Genomic DNA, 27,346 nt, shown 5'->3' with positions numbered 1-27,346 from the left:
TACTTTTTCTTTTGAAAGAAATAATTGCACCTCCTGGAAAATAAGAGAATAAATTAGAAAAAAACTTTGTCTCAGACACAGAGGTTTTTTTTGTAGTTGTTAAGAGATTTGGTAAGAAATTCTGTACAGACTTAAATGAGAGAAGGTCCAAATTTCCATGGGGCTAGAGGGACTTACATTTTTAAAATCTTCAGATTTTTATGGTATTTTATTTCCCTTATATTGCAAAGATCATGAAAGCTTTCACTGTCTTGAGTAAGTATTTTGCAGAAAAGGTAGGATTAGAGATGTATGTGCCAAGTAACTCAGCTGGCTGAGTCTTCACAGACTGTGGCCACTTCTTCACAGTCTAAGCTACAGGGTCCTCTGGCTAAGGCAGCCAGAGATGAGAATGAGCTAAGGAGATGTGCCTGGGAAGAACCACACCAGCTCACTATGACTACTCTTCTTATCTCTTGCACTAGGTGAAAGCAGAAGGGAAAGTCCAGGCCTTAGTTGTTTACAACGTGTAATCTGGAATGATTTGATTGAATTCACAGCATACTTAGGAATTTGGATATTGGACATTCTGCACCCATGCCTAATATAGTCAAAAGGCTTCATATTGGAACATACTGATTGTGATAAAAGCCATTTTGTGTGCTTGAGTTTATTTTGGTTTTCATATGTCAAAATACTTGATTCTGTATTAGGTTCTCTCTGCTTTCACTGACAAAGAGCAGGCTGCATATGCAAAAGCAGGTGCTGTTGCAGAAGAAGTTCTGGCAGCAATCCGTACTGTAATAGCTTTTGGAGGACAGGAAAAAGAAATTAAAAGGTAAGAGCAATATTTGCTTTCATCAGTGGATTTTAAAATAGTCACTTCAAATGGTTTGAGATTTTCTTGTATATTTTCTGTTGAAAGTCTTGTGCTTTCTGCATTCTTAGTTAATGAAAAATTGTTAGAGGCTGTCACAAGGTTTGCTCCATGTTGAAAAACAATTAGTTATTTTTCTAGAGTTGATGTCTCTGCATTAAAAGGTATGCAAACTACTTCAAATATCTTACCTTGAGAGCTTTAGACAAAACAAGACCCTGTTCTGTGAAGAGATGATGAAATCCTTGGTAATCTAATCTGATTACTCAGTAGTTGAGAAGGTGCTAACGAACAGTATCTCTATTTCCATTGTACTGTAAAATATAGATCTGGTGATATGTTTTAACCTTTAATCAAGAGTGGTGGACAATCAAAGTTCACTGATCTGCAGAAGCAGCTTAAATGCCAGTACCTGATCTGCAATAACCTTTATTTCTATATACCAAGTTGACTAATGCTGGCATTTTCAGGGGTTAACTTAGAAAGTCCACGCCTGACTAGCAGGCTTACCTTTATACAGTCTTAGGGCTAGATATTTTATGTACCTAACTGCTTCTTTTTCTAATCCATCCACAGAGCTTTTGTGGTGTCTGCTGTGGTACAAGTGTGAGTCTATTTTGAACATCTATCTTTCTTCCAGATACCATAAAAATTTAGAAGATGCTAAACGGATTGGAATAAGAAAGGCTATTACAGCTAATATTTCTATGGGTGCTGCTTTCTTACTGATATATGCATCATATGCACTGGCATTCTGGTATGGAACTACTTTGATCTTAACTGATGATTACACTATTGGCAAAGTTCTTACAGTAAGTATTAATGTTCTCAATAACAGTGAGAAATAATAAAGAACAAACCTTAAAAATGGGTATTTGACTGTAATGAGAATTATATCCCAAAACTGGCAAAGTAGCATCCCTTCTTAACAAAAAGATTCTCATCACAAAAGAAACATGTTGTTTCTATAGGATCTCAAAATCTATATGAACCCAATTAAAACATATATGATTTTCAACTGTTCCTATATATTTTCTGATTTTCATAAGATCAGATGCAGTTCAATCGAAGTATAGAAGCAGTTCAATCAAAAACTGAAGTACAATACCCTTTCTAGTTGCTATTTGCTTTCTGGACCCTGACAAGGGCTGAATATATTTTTGGGATGCAGAAACAAATACTTTTTTTTAGCTGTTGTGTAATCTAAGCAGATAATTTTCTTAATGTTTTACTTAAATTTTGCACCATGAGAGGTTGGAATCACTTCTCAGTATTTTTAGAAATTGAGGGGGATAAAAATATACTTGTGACTAGGAAATATGTCACCATCTAATTGAAGGAAGAAAACCATAACACTTAAGTCATAATTTAATTGTTCTCTTGATGTGGGAATCATTCCAATTTTGTATGAAATACGAAGTAAACAGGATAAGAAGAAAAATTTTGTTAACTATAATGAAACCCTGCCAGTTGACCATATGCATATATTTATATATTTTTTAAACTCCCTGTTTTGTTTATGAATCACTGAAGTTTGTGAAAAATGTCTCTGATATGTGTTTTGGCTCTTTTGAACCTTTTGTACAAGTTGGCATATGGAACCTCTGAGTGAAGTTCATGACCTTATGTGTAATTTATTCAGTACAAAGTATTTGCAAATTCTATTGCAAATTGTCTGTGTTGTAGTTCATCTAACAATGTTTTTAGAACATGGATGATGGATGATGCATTATCATGTGTAAAATCTGTGAATAACCCCTGTTCAAGAGGATGAGTGTGACAGACTTTGCTCTGACTACTATGGCTATTATGTTCTCTGAGCAGGGTGGTTTAATTGCTTTTGTTTTGATACTGACTGAAAGCAATAAACTGCTATTCTGATAAAATGATTAATTTTTCTCTTCTGCTGCTGTTTCTTGTTTGCTTGCACTTCACTCTTTCATTGAAGCAGGGGATCCTTTATTACTTTTTGATGAAGAATTTGTGTTTCTAGACTTCTCTTTCACTGTCTCTTTGAAAGCAGAATGATAGTGTTTTGCATTTCTGTTGTTCTGTTGGAAAATATATAATACACTTTCTGGTCTTTGGCCAAAGAATGAATTAGTACAATAAATCCTGAGACATCAAATGCAATTCTAAATTTTTTTGTCATAGGTTTTACAGGTCTGAGTCACTTTTTCACTTTTTCTCAAAGTATTTACAAAATTAATGTTGTACAGCTTCTCAGTTCTGATCTGAACCTTAAAAAGCCCTTTTCTTAATGTTTTTCTCTGCTTAAGAGAGACCTTTTCAGTTTTAATTCTAGATTCCTTAAACTTCCCTTAACAGACATGGAAGCTCCTTACCCAAAAATACCTAATGTAAATAAATAAATAAATAAATAATATATTCTTCTGCTTAAATAAGAATGAATACATGCCTCTCTAAACATTTCTTTCAGGTCTTTTTCTCTGTATTGATTGGAGCTTTCAGTATTGGACAGACTGCTCCGAGCATAGAGGCATTTGCAAGTGCAAGAGGAGCTGCCTACACCGTCTTTAATATAATAGACAATGTGAGTATCATTGCCCTCACTATCATTTCAAAACTTTTTTTGAAGGTAAGAGACCCTTCTTTTTAAAAACAGGAACTAAATTAATGGAAAAATTTTATAAGAAGCTTAATGGAAAAAAATTATAAGTATTCTTGCATGAGCATATCATCAATGTAGCAGTGAGGGAGCAAAACATTGTACAATTTAGGTCTTTCAGAAATATCACCTCAATTACTTAAAACACATGTTTAATGTTTCTGCAGAATAATGGTGCACTCAAGGACTTCTTTATGAAAAAAATATTGGGTTTTTTGTTTTGTATTTTATTTTGAACAGGAGCCTCAAATTGACAGCTATTCAGAGACAGGTTACAAACCAGACCACATAAAAGGGAACTTGGAATTAAAAAATGTTTACTTCAATTATCCATCCAGACCAGATGTTGAGGTACTGTAACTGAAACTTTATATACATATTATAGTTGAACACATGTGTTGGGAAAAAAATCATTAAAATGTCACATAAATTAATTTTTCTCGAAAGTCTAACAATTTCAGATTGATTCTCTAATGTATATAAAACTACCTTGTCATCACAGTCATTTTAGCTAGATTTATTTCCACCTTAGGTAAACATGTGCAGTTTCTTGATTAATTTTTTTGTCTAATGTCCTAGTTAGTGTGGCTATGCAAAAAACTATAAATATATATTTCTATCAGAATCTAAATTTACAATCCTAGCTCAAGCGTTTATGCGTAGTAATAATAATGAGCTAATAAGTTTTAAAATAATTGCAATGCAGGTCTGTTATGACTGTGTCTGAATCAGGAAAAAAAGAAAGCAGCTCCAGCAAGGACTTGCTGTATATGGAATAGAGATCAGAATCTATATTTGTCTAGACAGAGAATAAGTTTCCTTTTTAAAACATTGTCATATATTCAGAATCTCAATGCAGTGATGATAGACAACATATGAAGGATAGACAACATATGAATGATTCCATTTCCATGGAGAGTGTCTTCGCAATACATAACTGTTTCCTTCCTTACCTTGAAGGAAAATCACTGACCTTGATAAAGTGACCTTTCTTACTTTTGATAGGCAGAAAGGAAATACACTCATCTTTTAACCATGACTTTTATATAGCTTCCCTGTAGTCAGCATGATAAATTAAAGAAAAAGGCGAGGCAAGATAATGGAGAAATTTTACATTTTATTGTTTCTATATTATATTTTAGTTATGAATAGTAGTATTGTTATTATTTTGTCATATGAACTGGTTAATGAGACAGGTAATTGAGAAGTGTGTTGTATAATACATTGATAATGAACCAATTGTGATGTAATTATAAGGAAAATTAAGCTGAAGTCATCAGTAATCCAAAATTTTGATCTACATGTTTATAAATTTTATTTTTACCAAATTATGCTAGAAATATAAAGATTATTTTATTCTAGTCTTTCAAATTTACCTTGACATTTCTAAATACTGTAATGTTTTTGACCAACCTTCTTATATGGACAGATACTGAAGGGCTTGAATCTCAAGATTAATTCTGGCCAGACAGTGGCCCTGGTTGGTGGCAGTGGCTGTGGGAAAAGCACAACTGTTCAGCTCATCCAGAGATTTTATGATCCCAAGGAAGGCACGGTAAGACACCTCAAATGCGATGACTGCTCTGCATGTCACATGTGCTGAAAGCCTAGTTCCAGCCTCACTGCTCTTGTCAATTTTCCAGTGACATGGTGAAGTCTCCCCTAAAATGGCACATGCTGGCATGGAGAGAGAGGTTCCTTGATCAAAACAAGTAGTAACCAGTTTTTGTCTGCTCTCTTTTGTTTAGGTTACCATTGATGGGCAGGATATTAAGACCTTAAACGTAAGGTATCTGCGGGAGGTTATTGGTGTGGTGAATCAGGAGCCCGTGCTCTTTGCCACTACTATTGCAGAAAATATCCGTTATGGCCGTGAGGATGTCACCATGGAGGAAATTGAAAAAGCCACCAAAGAGGCAAATGCTTATGACTTCATCATGAAGCTACCCAATGTAAGCAGATAAGCTCTCCTGCTGAAATAATTTCTTCTAAAACTTCTTGTGCCAAATAGTTCCTCAGAAGGAATGCTTGTTAAGACTAAGCTATCCCTGGACCTGTGAATATGCAGAGCTATGCAGAGCTTCCTCGTAACTTTTGAGAATAATGTTAATTTTATGTCTTCAGGCAATGATTTGGTGTCATTTGAAGAACTACTAGAATTCCAGGAACACAAATGATTAGTCAGGTGTATCCAAGTAGGTGTTTATTCCTGTAGAGAAAGGAGGAGATGTTACTGGCATTTCTGGCATTACCGATATCTTTTAGTGGAAGGATTGTGCCAGCGAGTGTTTTCAATACATGTGTTTGTCTTGTAGAAGTTTGAAACTGTGGTTGGAGAAAGAGGGGCACAGCTCAGTGGAGGCCAGAAGCAAAGAATAGCAATTGCCAGAGCTCTGGTTCGCAATCCTAAAATTCTTCTGCTTGATGAGGCAACATCAGCTTTGGATACTGAGAGTGAATCAGTTGTGCAGGCAGCACTGGACAAGGTCAGTAGTGTTTTAAAATGAAACATGTAAGTAGGAGCCTAATATTTACTTCTTTCTTGGACTTTTGTTGAAAATAGAGACATATAAAACCACAAAATGTAAACTTTGATCTGGCAAATATTCTTTGTACAGAGAATTTTTGAGTTCCTGTAGGTATTACAGAGAGAAATCTTATTTCAAATTAGAAGGTAGAATCATATATTCTGCATTATTAAGCTTAAATCAACATTTTCTTGGTGTAAATACCATCCTCGTCCATTATCTGTCTTACTGCCCTTCATATTGTTGTCAGCCACCTGTCCTTGTTGAGCCTCATGAGGTTCTCCTGGGCCTGCTCCTCAGGCCTGTCAGAGACCTCCTGAATGCCATCCCTTCCCTCAAGTGAATAAACTGCACCGCTCAGCTTGATGTCACCCCTAAACCTGCTGAGTGTGCACTCAGTCCCATTTGTCAGTATCAGTGATGAAGATACTGAGTAGTATGGGTCCCAGTATGGACCTCTTGAGGGACATCACTGAAGATGAACTCCATCCAGCTTCCAACAGAATTCCACTGCTTGGGATCATTACTTTCATTATTTAAACTAAAATTTGCTTGATCACTTCGAAACAACCTCATAATTAAAATGGCAAGCTGTGATGTTTGAAACATTAAGTGTATTATGCTTATAAATATTCAAAGAAAGGTACTTAGTTGAAATACAATTCATATGAAACTGTAGAGAATTTTACTTTTATTGTAGTCACTTGAGTTAGCAATGACTTAGAGCTTAAAACACTGATATCTTTAAAAGTGAGTGTAAAATATTTTCTAATGTTTCTAAGTATAAATTCTCCATGGATTTTAAGGTTTAAGTGGGCAACTAAGGGCCTAAATATAAAAAAATTACAGCATTTAAAAATTTTATGGCTTGTAACATTCTAAAACTTTATATATTGAGATTTTTATTTAGATATTTTTGATCAAATTTGATGTATTTATCACAGTGAAAGATGATCTTTAATATTAAATTTCAAGCTTTAAATTACATTTCTGTTTTAAGGAACTCATTGAAATATGTTTCTAATTTTTTTTTAAGTTCTATTTTCTGTGAACCATTTTAATGTTTCTTTTGGGTCCTATTCAACTCTGCTATGAAGATGAACAGTTTTTGCATTTATTTATAAATACTCATACATGTTGCTGTTTTCAGGCAAGGGAAGGACGCACCACGGTTGTGGTAGCTCATCGACTGTCAACAGTCCGAAATGCAGATGTGATAGCTGTGTTTGAAGGTGGAGTTATCACAGAGCTAGGGAATCATGCTAAATTGCTTGAGAAAAAGGGAATCTACTACAAACTCGTTAACATGCAGGTACTTCTGTCTCTAGCTGTTGCCTCATTTTCTTTTGCTTTTTTTTTTTCCCACACCCACAGTGATTTTAGCCGAAGTACGAGAAGGTCTGCAGCATATTTTGATAATGCAAAAAACTCATGTACTTTGAAAGGAGAGTAATAATTTGAGAGAGACCACTAGTTTGGCTACAAGACATGTTTAAACCCAGGATAGTACATTTTTAATCCTCTAAGTATTTAAACTTAACAGATTATTTTATGTTTTCCTTTTATGCAGTTAATGTAGAGCAGGTAACTACAGGAGTTTGGTATTCCATTGGTTGTTCTTAGTCTGATAAAAGGTAAAATACAGTAGCTGACTGGAGGAATACAGCATGCATATTTTAAGCTGTTTATTTATAATCCTTCATACTGAATTACTTTCTAAAGAAAAAAAAAAAGTGTTGGAATAGAATAAAATAAAAACAATTCAGCTATGCCAAGACCAAAAATGTGTTCTTAACCTATATAGATAGAAAAAAAAAGAGATTGCATATTATAATAAATTTCTGAAATGTGTTAGTTATTAAATGAAGACCAAGATACTTTGATACTTACATCCCAATGTCCCATGTGACCATCAGGCTATAGCAGATTTTCATTGTAGCCTTTGTTTTACTGCATAACCTCTGTGTCCATTAAAGAAACTGAAACTGCCATCTCAGTATCTCACACTGAAGAGGTTAACCAGACCAATTAAAATATTTCTTCATAGGAGAATGCCTTTGGTTACCTTAGATTCAAAGTAACTTTGTATCCAAGCAAATGCAAATATGGGGAAAATGAGGAAATATAGAAGGGAAAGAATATTTTAAAACAATTTTAAAAAATTGAAAGCAAGCAAAATATTTTTATTAGTAATACAAAAAGCAGTAAGAAATAAAAAAATTCTGGAAAAAACAAAACACAAGTTGAAGGCAACTTTGAATCCAGTTGCTATCAAATACCTTAGGGTGGGTAGACATTTATTTATTCTCTCAAAGAAGTAGCAAAAGTACCACCAAGGGTAAGGCTCTTTTCCAGGCTGCTCTAATTTTTCAGTCAAAATCTTTTTGACTTGTTTCATGCTGAACTTCCTTATTCCATTTAAAGTCAAGAATTGTTCAGTGTGTTTTCCAGTAAAAGCGATAATGTTTTATCACTTCATAAATAAAATGTATATCCCCCAAGAACTCATTCTATAAGATCCCAAGAGGAGTGCAAAGGCTTTACTCTCAATTTAAAACTTTTTATTTAATTCATTAAAAAATAGAGCATCTACTCTCAGTCCTCATCTTCCACTTACTGTAAGAATTTTCATGAGAGATGCAAAACTCATATATGACTAAAGCTCTGAAGATAGAGCTCTAATAAATATTATACAGATTTTCATATCTCCTTAAGGCATTATATGTTGTTCCTCCATATCTCTTTCAGCTGAAACAAAGTTACTTTTACTTTTTTTACCTCATATTTTTGAAAGTTTGAAGTAATATATGCATGTTTAATTTTAGCATAATGTTCTCCCCACTTTTAGACAATAGAAGCTGAAGTTCCATCATCAGAAAATTATGAGGATGTACTTCCATCAACAGAAAATTATGAGAATGTATGTAGTGTCATAAACAGTGAATTTGAACCAGAATCTGAAGAATCCTTAACTAGGGGATTGAGAAGACGATCTACTCGGAGAAGCATGAAAAAGCCAGGAGAGCAAAATGATAGTCCCGATGAGGAAAAAGCTTCACCTGTAAGTATCTTTGCAGAGCTGTTAGTGAACTTAATTCCTTTAAACAAAGTTTGCCAAATTTATTCTCCTGCTGAAAAAAGGTACAAGAAGGTATGAGAATTTTTAAATATTAAATAGCCTTTGACTGATAATATTCATAACTTGCTTTTTTAGTCTCAAATAAATGAATATAGAAATAAAATGGTAATTTAAAAATCTATAACAAAGATGAAGAATTTATTCTCAAAAATAAATTTCCTTTAAAAGAAATATGCTCACATATATTTACATGTGATACCAACATAGTCTATATGGGTTAAACAATAATTTTTGGATAAAAGCCAAAATATTTAGCTCAATATTAGCAACACATTACAACAAAACCTGCAACGCCCCACCCCCCAAAAAAATGATTACATTCCTGTTTACAGCAATTATTTTACTATTATAAATTGCTTAATGAAGAATTACTTGAATTAATCAAGCCACGGATTGCACACAGCAGTATGCCCAGAATGAGTCGCTCAGTTATCACTGACCAATACCGAAGTATTCACTAACTAAAATTACATGGGTAAACTAATATAAAAGGACAAGAGCTGTAGACAGAGTGTACAGATCTCCCTTGTGTTAGAATAACAAAACAAAAAAAAAGTACAATCATTTATTCATGTTATTAAAAACTATACAGTTTTGCTTCCCCTGAATAGATTCTGGGAATCGGAAATTGATTATTAATCTCTCCTTTTCTCAGTATTTCTCCAAATACATTCATGTTTGTCCTAATGCAGTTCACATTTTTTAGGCTGAAGAAGTACCTCCAGCTTCATTTCTGAAAATTATGAAGTTGAACAAAACTGAATGGCCATACTTTGTAGCTGGAACCTTGTGTGCAATTATCAATGGAGCTTTACAACCTGCATTTGCAGTCATATTTTCTGAAATTATAGGGGTAAGTTGGAATAAAATAAGCAAAAAACTATAAGCCCACAATATTTATTTCTAATAAAATTAGGTTAAAAACTATCACCGCACAGTGAAGCTGAAGAGTGGATGAAGCATTCTTGCAAAAATCTGAAAAATTTTATGACACTTACAAAGTGCTAAAAATCTTGCTACAACCTGAAATATGCTTGTTATATTAAATGTTTTGTAATATATGATCAAATTTCATAGGAATGCAATTGATTACCAAAAAAAGTTACTGAGAAAGATGAGAGTATTTTAGATTGTTAGTTAATTTTATAAAAACTTTGTTTCAAATTTTGTATTATAGATTTTTTCAGAGACTGACAAGAACGTCTTAAGAAAACAGAGCAACTTATATTCACTGCTGTTTTTAGTACTTGGGATCATTTCCTTTTTTACTTTCTTTTTTCAGGTATGTTTTAATATTTTAACCTTATTTTAATTGTTCATCATATTTTAGAAACCAGACCTGAAATATACTAAAAATTTGCATCTTCATAATACATCTCCTACTCAAACCAGAACCTGTATTAATGGTTCTAGATATGTCTTGTGCTGAAACTTTTTTGACCTAGATCTGCTTGTGTTTAAGAGTCTTTTGATTCTATTCAGACCTCTTAACTTTAGAAATTCCCATCTTGTTCATCAGTCAGACACTTCTCAGCACCAAACTCTGGATTTTCTCACTCATTTTCCATTGCCAGCTAACAGGCAACCTCTCCAGTCCTGACATTCTACCACCCCCCTCTCACCTCAAGCCTTCCTATTTGAATCTCTTAGTAAATGAAAATCTATCAATCTCCTGCCTTTCTTCTCCAATTTTTTACTTCCCTAGTCCTTTCCTTGTCCAAGGGAATGTCCCATATTTCTCCCGTGGGTGTCCCCAAAGACTCCCAAGCCCAGTTTGTCATGTAACACTCATCACTCTGATATTCATTTCCTCCTGCTGAAATACGAAGGGTTGGACCTGCTACAACAGTGCCACTTAAAAAGAAAAAAAAAGTAGTAATCATATTAAATATTTCCATATATAGTCCAGTTTATAATTTAGGAACATGTTGGTATAATTTTATCTGTTAAGTGAGCCCACGGAGTGAAATAATAACGTGCTTGGGACAGCAGCATAAACAGCCTCTTGCAGAAACCTGGTTTGTTTATGGAATTGTCTTGTTGCACAAGTGAAAAGGGCCTTGAGTATGGAAGGCTGAGTAGTACAGGGCTGTGATAGGTTTGCTCAGTTTATAAATGTTCAGGTAATTTTAAAAATTTGACTGATGCATTTGACTAAACCCAGGTTGCCTTACAAAGCCTTTAATCTAAAATGAATGACCTAAATGTTTAAATTAGTAAATGTACTTGTTTAAATCTGACATTGATTCAGAAAAATGAAATCAAAGTGTTGATTAGTAACCTTCTTCTTAAAGCATACTGGTGAAGCAGTGCTAGGAAATATTGCTATGCTCCCTATATTTTTTTTCATTAATAGTATTTGAATGTCAGTACTGTGAACCTACTAGAATTTATGTATATTAAACCTGCTTTTACATTTGCTTTCTGCAAACAGGACCACAATATTTTTTATTTTGACATTGTAGAGGCAATTTATCTAAAATATTTCTTGAATAAATGCAAACAGTGTAATACTAAACTAAGCATTGTGCTTTTTCTCAAAAAGGGTTTCACATTTGGCAAAGCTGGAGAAATTCTTACAATGAGGCTTCGATTCATGGCATTTAAAGCAATGCTTAGACAGGTAAAGATAATAAATATCTTGATGATTTCTAAGGTTATTGATGGTATTGGTATAAAATAACTGTATTCTACATCACTCTATCATACAGAGAAGATTGTTTAAATCAGACTAGAAACCAATTTGATTAATTGGCAAATAACATGTGGTTATGCACAGTATCCTTAGAGGGAGAGTCTTAAATCAATACAAGAGCTTTTTATGTACTTCTTCCAAAGACTTAGTTTTACAGCCAAGTTACAAGGGCCTGACAAGTTGATTTGCACCAGCAGTATTCCATTATCTGTTCATTTGCCTGCTTTGCTTTCTTTGGGCCCTTTTTCCCCTAAAGAAATGCAACACAACTTACACTGTAACTCTTACTTCAAATGTCTGATTTAAATTGTGATATGTACAGATACGTTATTGGAAGTCTTCATGGAAGCCTCCAAATCTAAAATTGTTATTATTTATTGCAACAATAAAATTGTGTACTGGAAAGTAAAACCACTTTCAGGGAGTTAAAATATAAATAGAATGTAATGTTGTGAAGTAATTCTAAATTGGTCTTAATTTTGCATGATTTCAGGATCAGTATTTTAGATTTTGAAATACAAAATATTATAGATATGGGGTTTTAAGTCTTGCAAATAAAGCAACATGTAGACACCGAATTTGATTCATGTGAACATGACTATTTTCAATGTGACAGAAAACTGCTGTAGTCTGAAAAATCACAATTTATAGATCAGCCATACTAAAAATCTAATGAAAAGGCAATCTTACAATTGAGTCTTGAGGTTGCAAATGCCTCTAATACATTACCAGGACCTCATTAAATGCATACTACACATTGCAGTTTAAATCAGATATTTGGTCAGGTGGTGAATAAATCATAAACTGTGTACCTGATCCCAACAATTAGCTTTGATCAGGTAGAACAGTTTTTCATTTGGTTGGGTTTGGGGTTTTTTGCTGTTTTTGTTGGTTTGTCAGTGTCTCATAGCTTGCAAATAAGCCTCTTCAATATGGGAAGAAACAAAGCAAGGAATATTTCATTTTTTAACCTGAAAATGCTTTACACTTATCCCCTCCCCAAACAGCTTTGCAGCCATGAGGGAGTGTGACCAAAGAGTCCTCTCCTCCAAGCAGATTCAGTGACGGAGCAGCAGTGGGGGAGGGTAAATTTTGCTTTTGGGAATCTCTCAGCTGCTCCCCTTCCTTCTCAGCAGCGACAATGAATACATCAATGATTCACAAGATTACACTTCTTTCTAAATATATTCAATGTGCAATGATGGAATCAAACTTATTTAAATATGTAGAACTGAGGCACTGCCACATACCAGATTTATTTAGCAGTTTATTTGAAATGTCCAAAACCTGGTCTTAAAAATAAGTTTTCTTATTGTAGGATATGGCCTGGTTTGATAATCCTAAAAATAGCACTGGAGCATTAACTACAAGACTTGCTAATGATGCCTCTCAAGTGAAAGGAGTAAGTAAAATTTTGGGTTGGAAGTTTTCCTGTTTGGTTTGGCATGTAATGAAGTTGCAGATTAGGTTTGACTAGCTGGATAACAGTCTTGATTTTGACAACTAAAATGTACTATAAAAGAGTCTATTTTATTAATAAAATAAATTATATATAAATTATTATACCAGCTATTGGTATATATAATAATTATATATATATACCAATAGCTGGTAGAGAATGTACTGATGCACTTTATGAAAATTATGGTAATATGTATTTACAGATTAATTTCCAAATAAATTTTTCTAAAAAAAAAACCTATTGTGCTATATTGTGATCTTTATTATTAAACAAATTTATTGGGACTATCCTACCTAAGAAGTCTTTTCCAAGAGGTCTCATTCACCTAAAGACATGCAACTAAATATATTCAGTTTACAATCTCCTGCTATTTTTTTGGTTGTACAGATTTCTTAAAGAAAAAAGAACTGTCAGCAATTCACTTCCTTTTTTTCTGTTACCTTATGGAGATTCTTTATAAGTAAATTCTGTCGTTTACTACAGATAGCTTCTGTAATATCAAGCTAAAGTACACTGAATGTAATCATTTGTGTATGCTTAAGAAAATTTTTACTACATGAAGTTATATGCTTGATTTTTTTTTATAAACTGAAGGATTCTGAAGTATCTTTGGTTTTATTTCCATAGGAGAAGTTAAATATTTAATTTTCTTCTTCATTGGGCTCTGTGTGATGACTTGTAAAGCTAGCTCTGTGATCTAGAAAATATGACAGATTTCAATGTTTAGATGTAAATGTGAGTATATGATGAGGGTAAAGCTTGTTCAGCTTCAAGAACAGAATTTAGAAATTGAAGAGTAAATTGAAGTAATCAGACTATGGGGAGAGAAGAAATAAATATGATCTAGATATTTTTTTACAAAAGCATTTAAGAAACTGCCATTTTGAAAAATAGCAAAACTGTGTTAAGATTTTCTAAGCAGTGCTTTGAGAATCAGGAATTTTGTGGGTGAAAATGCTTTCCTTATTTAAAATGCAGTTATGTTGGTAAGAAATGCCTTTTTTTCTTTCTCCAGGCAACTGGTGTCAGACTAGCATTAATTGCCCAAAACATAGCCAACCTGGGGACTGGAATTCTTATATCATTAATTTATGGCTGGCAGCTGACCCTGCTACTTTTAGCTGTTGTGCCCATCATTGCAGTGGCAGGAATGATTGAAATGAAGATGTTGGCTGGGCATGCTAAGAAAGATAAACGAGAGCTGGAAGCTGCAGGAAAGGTGGGTCTAGAGAAATTAATCTATTCCTGTATAATGTATACAGTCATATTTACCAAAGCATTGTTAATGGATGAATGACTTCTGAGTACAGAACTTTTCACAATATGCAAGTTCCAAAGACAGCCAGGTACACTAGTAGACCTACAGAGCATCACACCTCTTCAATAACGATTGAAGACTTATGGTATTAACCAATTAATATTTTTGTAGTTAAATGTTGGAATGTGCTAAAGACAATTCAGGCATATTCTCTTCTCATTCCTTTTCTAGACATCTTTGTTTTCCTTATTTTGCAACCACTCTCATTTTGACATTCTTTTTTTTTTTTTTTCCTGTCATCCCTTTTTGTCATGCCATCTATCTTACATTTATTACACTGCTTTTTTTTTTTTTTCCTCCTTCTTCATCTTATTAATGTTTGCAGTGATAATATGTATATATCCACTGGTTTCTGTTTGCCATTCCTTTGTTTCTTGCGTGGAAGAGAAAGATGAGAACTGAAAAGCAAGAAGGCTAGACTCTTGTTTAACAAATTAAATGAAGGCATTTAATGTCACTTCATTCCAAAAATCCTTTTGGGACAGAACAACTATTTCATCACTTCCCAGATACTGCTTTCTTCAAGGTAAAACTTTTCTAAAATCTCTTCCTATGTCCTACTCTTCTTAAAAGTTGCTGAAAAGAAAATAATTTATCCAAGATCATGCAATTCCATTCTCTTCCTTTCAATTGAGAACATTTCTTCTGTTTGTCTCTGAGGGATGAGCATTTATTTTATGTTGTTTTGTTGTAAGATGTGATAGAAAGTAGTTGACAATTCTTGGAATAAACACTAAAGACTTTCTTAAGGTAGCATATTGTGAAGAATTAGCACAGGTGTTACAAATATTTATGATTTTTTTTTTGAAACTTAAATATTTTCTTTTCCCTTCTCAAGGCCACCTAAGCAAGCACTGGACTATAGGCATGTTATTTAATTCTCACTTTTTAAAAAAATATGGGAATTTTTTTTCAGTAAAAATAGTGGTTCACCTGGAAAATTCACTTTCTGCAAAGAGTTGCTGATCTTAGGTTACTAAAAAACCTTACTTTATGGCCTTAATTAAACTAAAATTACAGTAAATGTGTACAATAGCAAAATGCATTAAAGCCTTGAGAGTCTTTTGAGAGAATCATCAAGGTTGGAAGAGACCTTCAAAATCAAGTCCAACCATCAATGCAGCACCACCATAATGACCCCTAAACCATATCCCCAAGTACCACATCCATCTCTTGAGCACTTGCAGAGACAGTGACTCCACCACCTACCTGGGCAATCTATTTGAATGCCTGACCACCCTAACAGTGATTTTTTTTTTTTTTTTTTTTTAATATGTAATGTGAATATCCCCTGGAACATTTATGTATACAAATGACTCAAGTCTAAAGAATCTGCAAGCTAAAAGAAGGTGTCAGAGCAAATATTTACTGCTGAGATCTCAGACTCAAAGGCACCTAAATAACCTGGACATTTTGATTATAGCCCAAACTCTGCAGACTGGAAGTTGAATGCTAATATGCCATTTTTCATGTTGAGCATCTTCTCTATATTTGTTATTGCTGTCTAATGGTTTTTCACCATTTATTTGTAAAACATTAAAGAGGTCTTATCAGAAAATTCTGAGCATTGTAAGAAAATCTCATTGTCCTAAAAAGAAAAATGTAAAATGCTTATTTTTACATCAACAGCCTATGATTTAAATAACCAGTATTAAATATAAAATAATATTCCCACCGAATCTTCTATTAATTTTGAGTAAGGAAATGCAACATACTTTTGATTAAAACATTTGTTTTTCTATTGCAGATTGCCACAGAAGCAATAGAAAATATTAGAACTGTTGTTAGCTTAACCCGAGAAAGAAAATTTGAGTCGATGTATGGAGAACATCTGATTCTACCATACAGGTATAATAAAAATAATTAAGCTTAAAAAAATCTGTAATAAATTGCAAATATTTACTTCAACAATAATAGTTTTTTTTAATAGTGTGTATGATTTAATGTATATTTTAGTTATCTCAGAATTTATGTCAATGTTTTGCATATCTGTATTGACAAATGCAAGCACCACCACTTAACATTTTTTAAAATTTGATTTAATTAATTATCTGTGATAATATTGGTATCTTCTATTACAATGTTACTTGGTTTGGAAAAATGTTGGTTTTAAGTGAGCTTTTGAAGTGTTCTAATCTAAATTTCCACCTGATTTGTTGGATATTTATTTAAAACTATTTAAATGTAAATTTAATATTACATTGAGGCACTTTTTAAAGTGTTAGTAAGATTGAAAACATTTGAATAATTACTTACTGATTTGGGGCTGGAAATAAAGTAATATAAGTCTGTCTGGACTAAATCAAAATTTAAAAGTCTTAAAGTAAACAACTAAATAGATTCTACAAATTAAAGTTTTATTGTTCCAGAATGGAATGTTTCATTTTCAGACATCTGTGAGAAAAGCAAAGGAAATGAAAATATATGTACACAGATATAATAGGAAAGAAGCAGGGGTGCCACTAACACATCTACCATAATAAATGAGTGGTTAGAGCACAGTGCAGGACATAAAAGATATTACTTGACTTTTTTCCCAGACTGCTGGCTTTTGAGTTCATATCTCATGATTTGCAGAACAATTCCTAACCATTCTCAGGGTTGACATTGATGGGATAGCTCCAAGACTTTCATCTTTCTGTTGTTCTAGCATAAATAAGAACTTATTGCCCTACAAGAGAGAAGATATGCTTTTAGTTAATGTTTCGGTGTATGTAAACTTTGCATTCATAACAGTATCAATTGAAGTCAGTGGTTTTTTGTGTACTAGGATTTCAGTATGACTGCACACTTTGATGAAAATATGCATTCTTTCTGTACAGAAATTCTGTGAAGAAGGCACATATATTTGGCTTTTGTTTCGCCCTTTCACAAGCAATGATGTTCTTTACCTATGCCGGCTGTTTCCGGTTTGGTGCCTATCTAGTGGTAAATGGACACATGGAGTATAAAAGTGTATTTTTGTAAGTATCTCTTTTGCAATCCCTTTTCTGTCTGTTCAGAAAAATTATTTATAATTTAAGAGCAACAGTTCAATACAGGGCTATGGAAACAATATGATAGACTGAGATCCCACCAGCGTGGATTTCAGTGACCTGAATACCCAAGAAGGTCAACCATACTGATTTTTTGTTGCCAACCTAATTAAAGATAATTAACACAGTTCATTTTGACCAGAAGATGATAGAAAGTGTCTGCATTTCATCTGCTAGCTGAACATCTCTAGCCAGCTGAGTAAATTTTGGTTAGATTTAAAAGGGAGGGTTTGAGCAAAAACTGTGTGAGCCCTTCTTCGCTGTTCAAACACAGAATAAAACAGATCACTTTATGTAGCTCTGAAGAAAAAAGACAAAGCTAATAAAAATGAATCTATTTTACTTTGCCTTAAAACAGGCTAAGATGTGTCATATCTCAAATAGCTGTTCTTGGTGATGATTTTGTTTCTATGGTGTGTGGCAGTAAGTAATAGCTGAAGACAACAGGTTCTTAAACTATTCTAATGTAGCCTATAAATTACACAAAATTCCATAAAATGACATGAAAGTCATCAAGACCCAATAAAACATAGTTTTCAATCTTTATCAGTATTGTAAATCCTGTAATTATTTTCCAGCAGAGATGTGGTAGAAAATTAAATATTTATTGTCACCTTGTTACAGGCTTGATTTCTTATTTTCATTGATGCCTTAAAAAGTGATCACTATCTCCCAAAGGTCATTGAACCCTAGAGAGGAAGCCACAGTGAGGATGGAACAGCATTAGAGTAACAATGATTCCATCCATTGACCTCTTTCCTCATAGCCCCAGCAGAGACTTAATATACTAACCAGGATTAACAACCAAAGAAATTACTGCTAATAAGTAATGAAAAGACTGAATTTGGAATGCAGGCATGTTTATCTCATGAGATTAAATGAGGATAAAAAGAAATTTCTGGAGCTAAGTGAATAATTAAAGCAATAATAGTTGATTACTACTTTATTCTTTCTAAATTTAGCCCTCTTTTTTTCTCTGAGTAAAAGTTGACTGCAGCCACATTTCCACTGTTCTTTTCTTCATTGTCTGTTGATATTTTCTTCCCGATTTCTTTGTAGAGTGTTTTCAGCGGTTGTATTTGGTGCAATGGCACTAGGACAAACCAGTTCTTTTGCTCCAGACTATGCCAAAGCCAAGATATCAGCAGCCCACTTGTTTCTGCTGTTTGAAAGAGTGCCCTCAATAGACAGCTACAGTGAGGAAGGAGACAAGCCTGTGAGTAAGCCATGTGTGATGGGTGATACTATTTATTGGTGATATGGACAGCACTCTCCTCACTCTCTTCAAACTGATTCTTCCTCTCCTGATTACATCCTTACTACAATGCATCTTTGAGACTATCTGAACACAATATGGACCAAATTCTCTATTGTGAGTCCAGCTGTCGCACATAGAGTCAAAAGGGTATTTGTTTTGAAAATCTCTATTGATTTCTGGGAGGGTGGGGATACTTCTGCAATTCTATTCTAATAATCTGTGAAATTGTCTTAAAGAGGTAACAGTGATAATATTTTCATTATAGGAAACATTTGAGGGAAACATAACAATCAAAGATGTGGCATTTAACTACCCAAACCGACCAGAGGTCAAAATTCTCCAAGGGTTGAACCTAAAAGTAGAAAAGGGACAAACTCTGGCTCTTGTTGGCAGCAGTGGCTGTGGAAAGAGCACTGTTGTTCAGCTACTGGAGAGATTTTATGACCCACTTGATGGAGAAATGGTAAGTATTTTTGCAAGAACATGTCAACAGGTTAAATGAGGGTGTTCCTCGTTAATTTTCTCCGATGTTATAAGTACAATAGGTATTTCTAGTTTTATTTCCACATTACAATTACTGATCCACATGAAGGCTTTAAATTCAGGACAAATTTCTTGAGGTTTTTATAAGAACATTTTAAAAACTAATGAATATATGTATCTACTTTTGTTTGATCTAGTAATAGCATTTTCCCTCTATGTTCTTTCAAAAAAAAGGTGAACATTGGCAAAAGTAATTTTTTTCATAATTTTAACTTGTCAGAAACATCTTAAAGACTATGCCTGCTTATTAAGTGGTAGATTGTAAATACTTTCAGTAAAACTGGTTTAAAATATAGGGTTTCCTATACTACTAATTCAGCAACTTTGCAATTTTTTTTTCACATAGTGGTACTGTTAATTGCTGATAATTGTTTTTTGATGTAAATGTGCTCAGAGGTTTTGTCTGAAATAGAACACACATTTTGACCTTCATGAGGTGAGAATAAGAAGGATTTTAGAGCTTGTTTCTGGAAAGATACTCACAAAACATAAAACTATACTTAAATAAAGCCTAGATATAATAGAAAATATTTTTTTGAGGTTAAAAGTGCCCAAAAATGTTCAGTTTAGCAAAGTGATGTGTAGAAAGAAGCAGCATAGTTGCCTCAAACGTGTGTTTAACAAAATGCAACTTCCTTATCAGTGTTTCTGACCTTGTGTCCATAAATAACCAACAACAGTTAAACTGAAGGATAAAGCACAGACCTGTGCCATAGAAACCACAAAAGTGTTGGACTAGTTCTCAAGCTGAGTTGCACTGTGAACTGAGTGAAAGGGGTTCAGCTTAAATCAGAAACTGTCCGAACAGCTGTTCACAAACGTTCCCTCATTTCATTGGATTTTGGATCAGGTTCATTATGACAACTTTTCCATTGAAGGAAAAGTTATATTGGCTGAAAATTGACTGTTCTAGCACCAACTGTGGAGTTAGTAAAATAATGTCCTCCAACAGCCATGCTATGAGGGGGGAAATTCTTCAACTACCCAGCTGATCTTGTCACCTAACACGAAGTCTAAGTGCTGCACTGGGTCATTCTAGTGGAGATTTAACAGCTCTTTTAATGTCCTGGTTTATTTGTGTCCAAGTTAAGGTGACTTGTGTAATTATGAAGCTGATACATTAAAAAAAAAAAAAATCTGTTTTTATTTATCTAATAAAAAACTATAACAATTCAGCAGGCATATTTAGCAGAAGTAGGAGAGAGTTGCCAATAAAGAAAACTGGCTGCAAATGATATCTTAAGGAAGTAAATTTCTTCTTTATAGATACAAAATAGAGGAAAATTTTCCTGCTGAAGAAACAAGTGAAAGAACTTTACCCAAAGTTCTTTGAAGTTGCTTCAGCATATCCTATCTTCCACTGTCTTCAAAATCCTAATTAAATATTGAAGTAAAGAAAAGGACTGAGGCAGCATTCACTTCTATGAATTAGAAAATTTTGGAACATAGACAAGAAGGAGGGGGAGGGATTATGTGGGCTTGCAATTGGTAAGAAAGAGCTAAGGAAAGAGCTATAATTGCACAACTTCTGTGTATGAATTTACAGTAAGTCTCAAGTTCATATATAGCCATGTGCCTAATTTTAAAATGTTTGCTTTCTCAGCTTTTTGATGGCAAAAATGCAAAGGCACTGAATATCCAGTGGTTGAGAGCTCAGATTGGTATTGTCTCACAAGAACCAATCCTGTTTGACTTCACTATTGCTGAAAACATCGCCTATGGAGATAACAGTCGGGAGGTGTCCTTTGAGGAAATTGTTAGTGCCGCAAAACAAGCCAATATTCATTCCTTCATTGACTCACTGCCAGATGTAAGTTATTCCCTTTCTTTCCTTCTCAGAACTGGATATGAACTTACGTGGCAGGGAAAAACTGTCCACTTATAATTACCTGGGGTATAATAATTGTCTGAGATGAAAATAAATTTGAAACATTTTTTAAAATATTTTCCTTACTTAATTGTGTTTCCCATACTTATTTTCACTCCGGGAGATTCCATTGTCAGGTGAAGAGTGGAACTTTTAAGATCTGTGGGAAGAAGACACAAAATTATAACAAACTGAGAGCTGCTACTAAGGGGTGGGGTTTTTAAAATTGAACTTTTTTTTAAGCTCCTGTCTGTCTCAAGCATATGTAAAAGATTCTGCGAGACTGATGAGATTACACTTTCTTCCAGTTATACCTAGCCAGAATTTGAATTTCAAATATTCTTGTGGTCTAAAAACTACAAAGAATTTTTCACCTATATGCATGAGACAAACACATAATAATAAAAGACTGAGCACCTTGGGTCAGATGAAAGGTTTGCCATGCACAAAATCTTGTCCTTATGCAGTGATCAGGAAGATGTAATTACAAGTATTCAGAAAGGCTAAAAATTTAATCACATTTCCCCTGAATGCTCATCTCACTTTGCATGATTTTTCAGAGTTTGAACCCCAGTATTGTCACCAACTTTCACTGACTTTTGGTGTTGTGTTGTCTGATTGAGAATAACATCGTCATTTCAACCTTAGAGTGGCATGTTGCTTTGAATTTATTAAACACTTGATGTTATAAAGAAGTCTACTAGTAAAAGATCTATAGATCTATGAGAGATAGAAATTCTGGTCAGGTGTTTTCAGAAAGCTACTTGTGTGGAATATGCAGATTATGGGAGGCTGGTGTCAGAGTTGATATGCTTCAATATTCATCCAAACTGATTTTCATTCACAGCCTGAACTTAATACATTTTTTCCAGAAATACAATACCCGCGTAGGAGACAAGGGAACCCAGCTTTCTGGAGGCCAGAAACAACGTATCGCTATTGCCCGAGCTCTTGTACGCAAGCCCCAAATTCTGCTTCTGGATGAAGCTACTTCTGCCTTAGACACAGAAAGTGAAAAGGTAACTTAAGTCTGAGCCAGGAATCTGGAATCTAAACTTTTTTTTGGATCATGATTACTATTTTTACATCCACAGTTTAAAGCCAAAAGCTGGAAATATGGTGTCTTATGCAAATTGCATATTTAGGCAAATAATAGATAAATATAAATGTCTTATCCCTCCTTGAGGGAAAAAAAGAGTATTTTATACATCTGTATGGCAGTAGGCAGATTGAAATTGCTATGAAGAATGCATTCCTTAGCCTAGAAGTCTTCAGGCTTCAACTGAGAAAATGCTATCAAAATTGAATCAGGACACACAAACTACAGAAGCCAAAAATATTGAGGATGCTGCCAGAGAACACTGTTGGTTTGTTTGGTTTTTTTTTTCCTGTGAAACTGTGATATGTGGCTGTCTTAAGTTTTCTTCCTTCTCCCATTGCTTTCTGATTCTTCCTACATGTTCATGGCTGAAATGAAAATTTTAGGTAAAAGTTGCTAAAACATTTACTTATTTTTCAAGGCCAAAGCTGTAATCTTGATACTACAAAAGTACAATCCAGCTGTAGAAAATTAACAGGGGCAAATATTATATCTTATATTATAATCTGGAAAGTTAAGATTTCTACTAAGTTTTGATCAATTGTAGGCATGAAAAAATGAGGTTTAAGGGGAAAATGCCATTAAATAATCCCATGATTTATTGCTTTCTTGATTATATGCCAGTTAGGTATTTAAATTTAACCTCTTACTTTATTCTGCATTAATAAGCATAAGGAATAAATACATGAAAGCAGAGATTGTTTTTAATAGCTTTCTGCCAGTGATAGCTTTAAGAAAACATGATTCATGAGACTCCCTGTGAAATCATGAGAGCTAGTATGATATCAGTTGGCCCAAGAATATTGACGGCCATATATAATTAATCAGTCATGAAAGGAAGCTGTGGAGGTCCCCAGTTAAACCTCCTCCTCACACAAAGGCCAATACTGAACTCAAATTTATATTACTTTATGCTATGTCTGGTAGGGTACTTGAAAATCTCAAGGAGATTCAGTAGAGATGTTTTTGTCCCTGTTCCAATGCCTAATTATCCTTGCAGTGAATCCTTTTTATATCCAGCCAGAACACCTCCTACAATTTAAAATAATTTTCTCTTTTTTTCCTGCCATGCATCTCAGTAATGAGCTTGATTCCTTCTAATTCTCTTAACTATCACAGCATTATCCACTCTAACAATCTGGACTCTGCCAAGACACAGGCTAATTCTAAATCAAGAAGTTTGAACAACAGGTATTCCATTTCCTTCACTGTCATATTAGAGTTTACAGATGGCAATTGAGGTATATGTATGGCAGCTGCCAGAATAGCTCACCTTTTGGTTTGTTCATTGTGCAGGTTGTCCAGGAAGCACTGGATAAAGCTCGAGAAGGTCGTACGTGCATTGTGATAGCTCATCGCCTCTCCACCATCCAAAATGCTGACAAGATCAGCGTGGTCCAGAATGGCAGGGTCGTAGAGCAGGGCACCCACCAGCAGCTTCTGGCTGAAAAAGGCATCTACTATTCCCTGGTCAATGTTCAAAGTGGATAATGCAACATCTCAATTCAAGGCAGTACTTATCTCTGAATTGTCACTGTGGCTACTATTGTCATTGTAATTATTTCAATATCAACAGTCAGTCTCGATACTTTTGGTTTTCTTCATTCCTTTCATAAGTTATGCAAACCCAAGAAATACTAAGTAAATGTGTACCAGTTTCTCACTACTAGTTTTCATTATTCAAACCTCTTTTCTATGTGGCCAAAGCAGATGCCCATGGCACTCATGAAAGTAGAAGCATGCCAAGCCAAATTTAATTAATATTAGCTAGCTTTGAACTATTTCAAAAATCACACTAATTCGGTGTAAGCAATTTGGAAATATTTTCATGCCCATTAAAAACAGTTCTGCTCTTGTCAAAAATAAACCTCAAGCCTTACCCTCGCTGTGCCTGTGTAAGACAGTCAGTCCTGGCCTATTAGGCTCATTACCATATGTTATGAGAACTTGCAGGTCAGCTGAAGCTTTATGCTAGGTGTCTCTTGTTATGATGTGGAGTTTTAGCCTGGGATGTCAGTAAAGGCCTTGAAAATATGGGTACAGGCTGAAAACAAAGGTCCCAGAACTGTAAGTACCTTACTAATCATTGAAGAGTTGCAACCTTAAGAGATGGAAAAAGACTGCTTGAAATGAAACAGAAATTAAACAATAGATAAGGAAAAAACCCAAGATCATAACTGATGGGCAAGACAAGGCATCTGCTGCAGCCTGGGAAAGTATTCTCTGTAAGTCTCTCAAAGTCCTAGGGGTCAGAGGTCAAGGACTAAGAGCTCTCTGAAGACTGCAATATTTTATACAAGGTGAAAATCCTGGATTTGGACTTGGAGGAGGGGAAAGGAAGGCATCCTTTTCAGTGTTGACATCCTTGGTTGAAGAGCTCTTGAGTCTGAGTGCTGCCGTGACTGAGAATCTCAAGGACTGTAACCATCAGTGCTGAATTCCTGGCATTGGCTCTGGGATATTGTATATTGTCTGCTAATACAGGATGGCTGTTAAGGGCTAACTGCTTTGAACATGGAGTAATATTGACTAATATTTATTAATGACTAAACAGTAGAAATGTATTTTGTTAGTCAGTATTTATGCAGTAAAGTTTTGTTCTTAAGTTTAAAACTGTCTTGATTAATCAATCGTCCGCACTTCCATCATAGCAATTTCTCCTTCCCTGAGATTTATACATATGGTCTGTCATACCTCCACCTAGATATTTACTCACTCAGAACCAGTCTGTAGGCAGATAGGCATATCAATTAGGCTCAACCATGTACTAATTACACTCTACAGAATGTTGATTGATGTAGACTCATTGTATTCCTCTTGAATCACATACCTATTTTCTTTTGTTTCCAGGCAAACCAGTTTGCCTGGAAAATTTGTTTGTTTCCTATTTATGCATTGCTTGATACAATAAGGTTCTTGTCCATCAATAAGGATATTACTCTGCATAATAATATAAATAAATTATACTTGAAACTGTAAGAATGAGATAGGTACTCTTCAACATTATAGTCTGAAGATTCAAGTAAGAACATACTTAAAGTGATTTTTTTATTAAATTCTGAATGTTAGTACTTCGTTTTTAAACTATTTTTAATTGTTGATGATACATTTTCTAATTATTGGATTAGGAATGATTGAGTTATTTCCCCAACTCATTTCAAAGATGCTTGATTTACCAGAACAATTTAGCTCTTCATGAAAATCAAGATAACACTGTAAATACTTTACCAGAAACATCTGAAAACAATTTTTTTTAATTTTGGCCATATAGTTTAAAATATATTTCAGAAATTCACATCAAAAGCAGAAACTTTCCAAAACAATCTATTTTCCTCCATACTTTTCTTTTACATTTTTAAAGAAGTATTTGTTGAGATTTGTATAAAAGTTTGTATAATAATTCCAAGTCCACTATAAATGCTTGAACAGCTATGCTGCTGTTCACAATTACATAATTTTCAGATTTTTTTTTTCAGCAGACCACAACAGCCATGTTGCTACAACTGAACTACCATTCAATACCTCATCATGTAATTTATAGGCACAAACCTAAAAGGACAGACAAAGACAACTCCAAAAATGTGTTCTTCATTATATTATATTTGTACATCTTTAAATTGCAGTGGTTTACCCAAAGGAAGGGTTGACTGAACTAGGACAATTCTGGTTTAAACACCATGATTCCAGCACATCTTTCCAAGGGGCTTAAGAGGTCTTACTCCTCCTTGCCTTTTCAGTTAGGCTCTAACCATTCTGGTTCCCCTTGATGTCACAAGACACTTGTCTGAGCTCTGAGTCCTCCTTGTTGGAGCAGTCAGCTCTTGTCTTTGCCCATGAGCACCCTGAACACAGGATGATATGTATGTATTGTTATTCTGAAATAATAGGTCTTTTTTCCTCTGTCTTTGAGAGCCTGCAGCAGCAGTTTCAAGCAGTACTCACTGTTTTGAGGGGTGATAATTTAATGTTTTCCCACACATTTCTTGTGCCTCTAGACCCATTATCTTTGGAGCAAGTCTTTAGAGAGATGTCAGCATTGACACCACCTTGGCAATCCTAACCACTTTGCAAGCAAATGCCACTGACTGTGGGGAAACAGAAAGCAAGGACTTATGTTCAACAGTCTGATAGCCCTCCTGCTGAAACAATTAATCAAAATAGAGTACTCAGAGGAAAAAGAGAATTTAGGTCTAGAAAGTCATTCTTACTGCAGATTCTTATCTGGCTGTTATATACCAATGTCCTATTGCCCAGCTTTCTCCAGCATATTGACTTCTGCAAGGATAATTGATCCTTATGGAACAAGTATGGAACAAGTATCTCGTTTCTATACCCTTCTATAATTTCTGACATAGAGTGAGAGCATGAGTAAACTCCATCATTCTCCCTCGGCTCAAGAGTTTCTGAAAGAGTATTTCTCACCAGCACCATAGACCGTGTACCATGTCCAAAGGAAGATCTGGATCTCCACTAGTCTCTTCTTCAGGCATTCCCTCAGTGTTCTTCCCGAACTATCCCACATGCTGGGAGAAGTTCAATGGTCTTCCTCCCTGAAACTGACTCCCTGTCAATCAAGATTTAGTGGAACCAGTTCTCCTTTCTTGCTAGTAAATCCTTTGAATATGGTGTTTCTTTCCTTTTACTATACTTGTCTATAAAATCAACCTTCCTGGTAGCTTGATTTCTGTAAGACACTAAATATCTCCTTTAAGCATTTGTTAATGGGTAATCCTTGTAAATTGTTCATAGCACAAATAGACATAAACATAATATCTTCCTCAAGGTATATAGTCTATTTGTACCTTTATAACTATTTGTTATACTCTTCTCCCTCAAAATCCAGTCTAACTTGTAGATTTGGTCATTGAAAGGAAACAAGACAGCTTGGAGAAAAGAAGAAACTTGATACACTGCTTA

The 27,346-nt window shown here is 34.4% G+C and overlaps 1 protein-coding gene across 1 annotated transcript; it reads left to right on the top strand.

Annotated features, from left to right (window-relative positions):
* Positions 1 to 747: 747 nt before the first annotated feature.
* On the top strand, positions 748 to 25,036 carry ABCB1 (ATP binding cassette subfamily B member 1). Its single transcript, XM_053982611.1, is given in 21 exon segments — positions 748 to 817; positions 1,497 to 1,668; positions 3,297 to 3,410; positions 3,726 to 3,836; positions 4,915 to 5,040; positions 5,180 to 5,437; positions 5,801 to 5,971; positions 7,164 to 7,325; positions 8,862 to 9,074; positions 9,859 to 10,005; positions 10,330 to 10,434; positions 11,698 to 11,775; positions 13,166 to 13,249; positions 14,325 to 14,528; positions 16,375 to 16,475; positions 17,450 to 17,590; positions 18,722 to 18,878; positions 19,186 to 19,383; positions 21,067 to 21,273; positions 22,203 to 22,349; positions 23,726 to 25,036. Coding segments are annotated over 20 exon segments (3,024 nt in total). The 5' UTR covers positions 748 to 817; positions 1,497 to 1,563; the 3' UTR covers positions 23,921 to 25,036.
* Positions 25,037 to 27,346: the final 2,310 nt, after the last annotated feature.

Source organism: Vidua macroura, chromosome 1, assembly GCF_024509145.1.
Source record: "Vidua macroura isolate BioBank_ID:100142 chromosome 1, ASM2450914v1, whole genome shotgun sequence".
Classification (NCBI taxonomy): domain Eukaryota; kingdom Metazoa; phylum Chordata; class Aves; order Passeriformes; family Viduidae; genus Vidua; species Vidua macroura.
The sequence above is the reverse complement of the archived record's forward strand: the minus strand, read 5'-3'. Positions and strand labels throughout refer to the sequence as shown.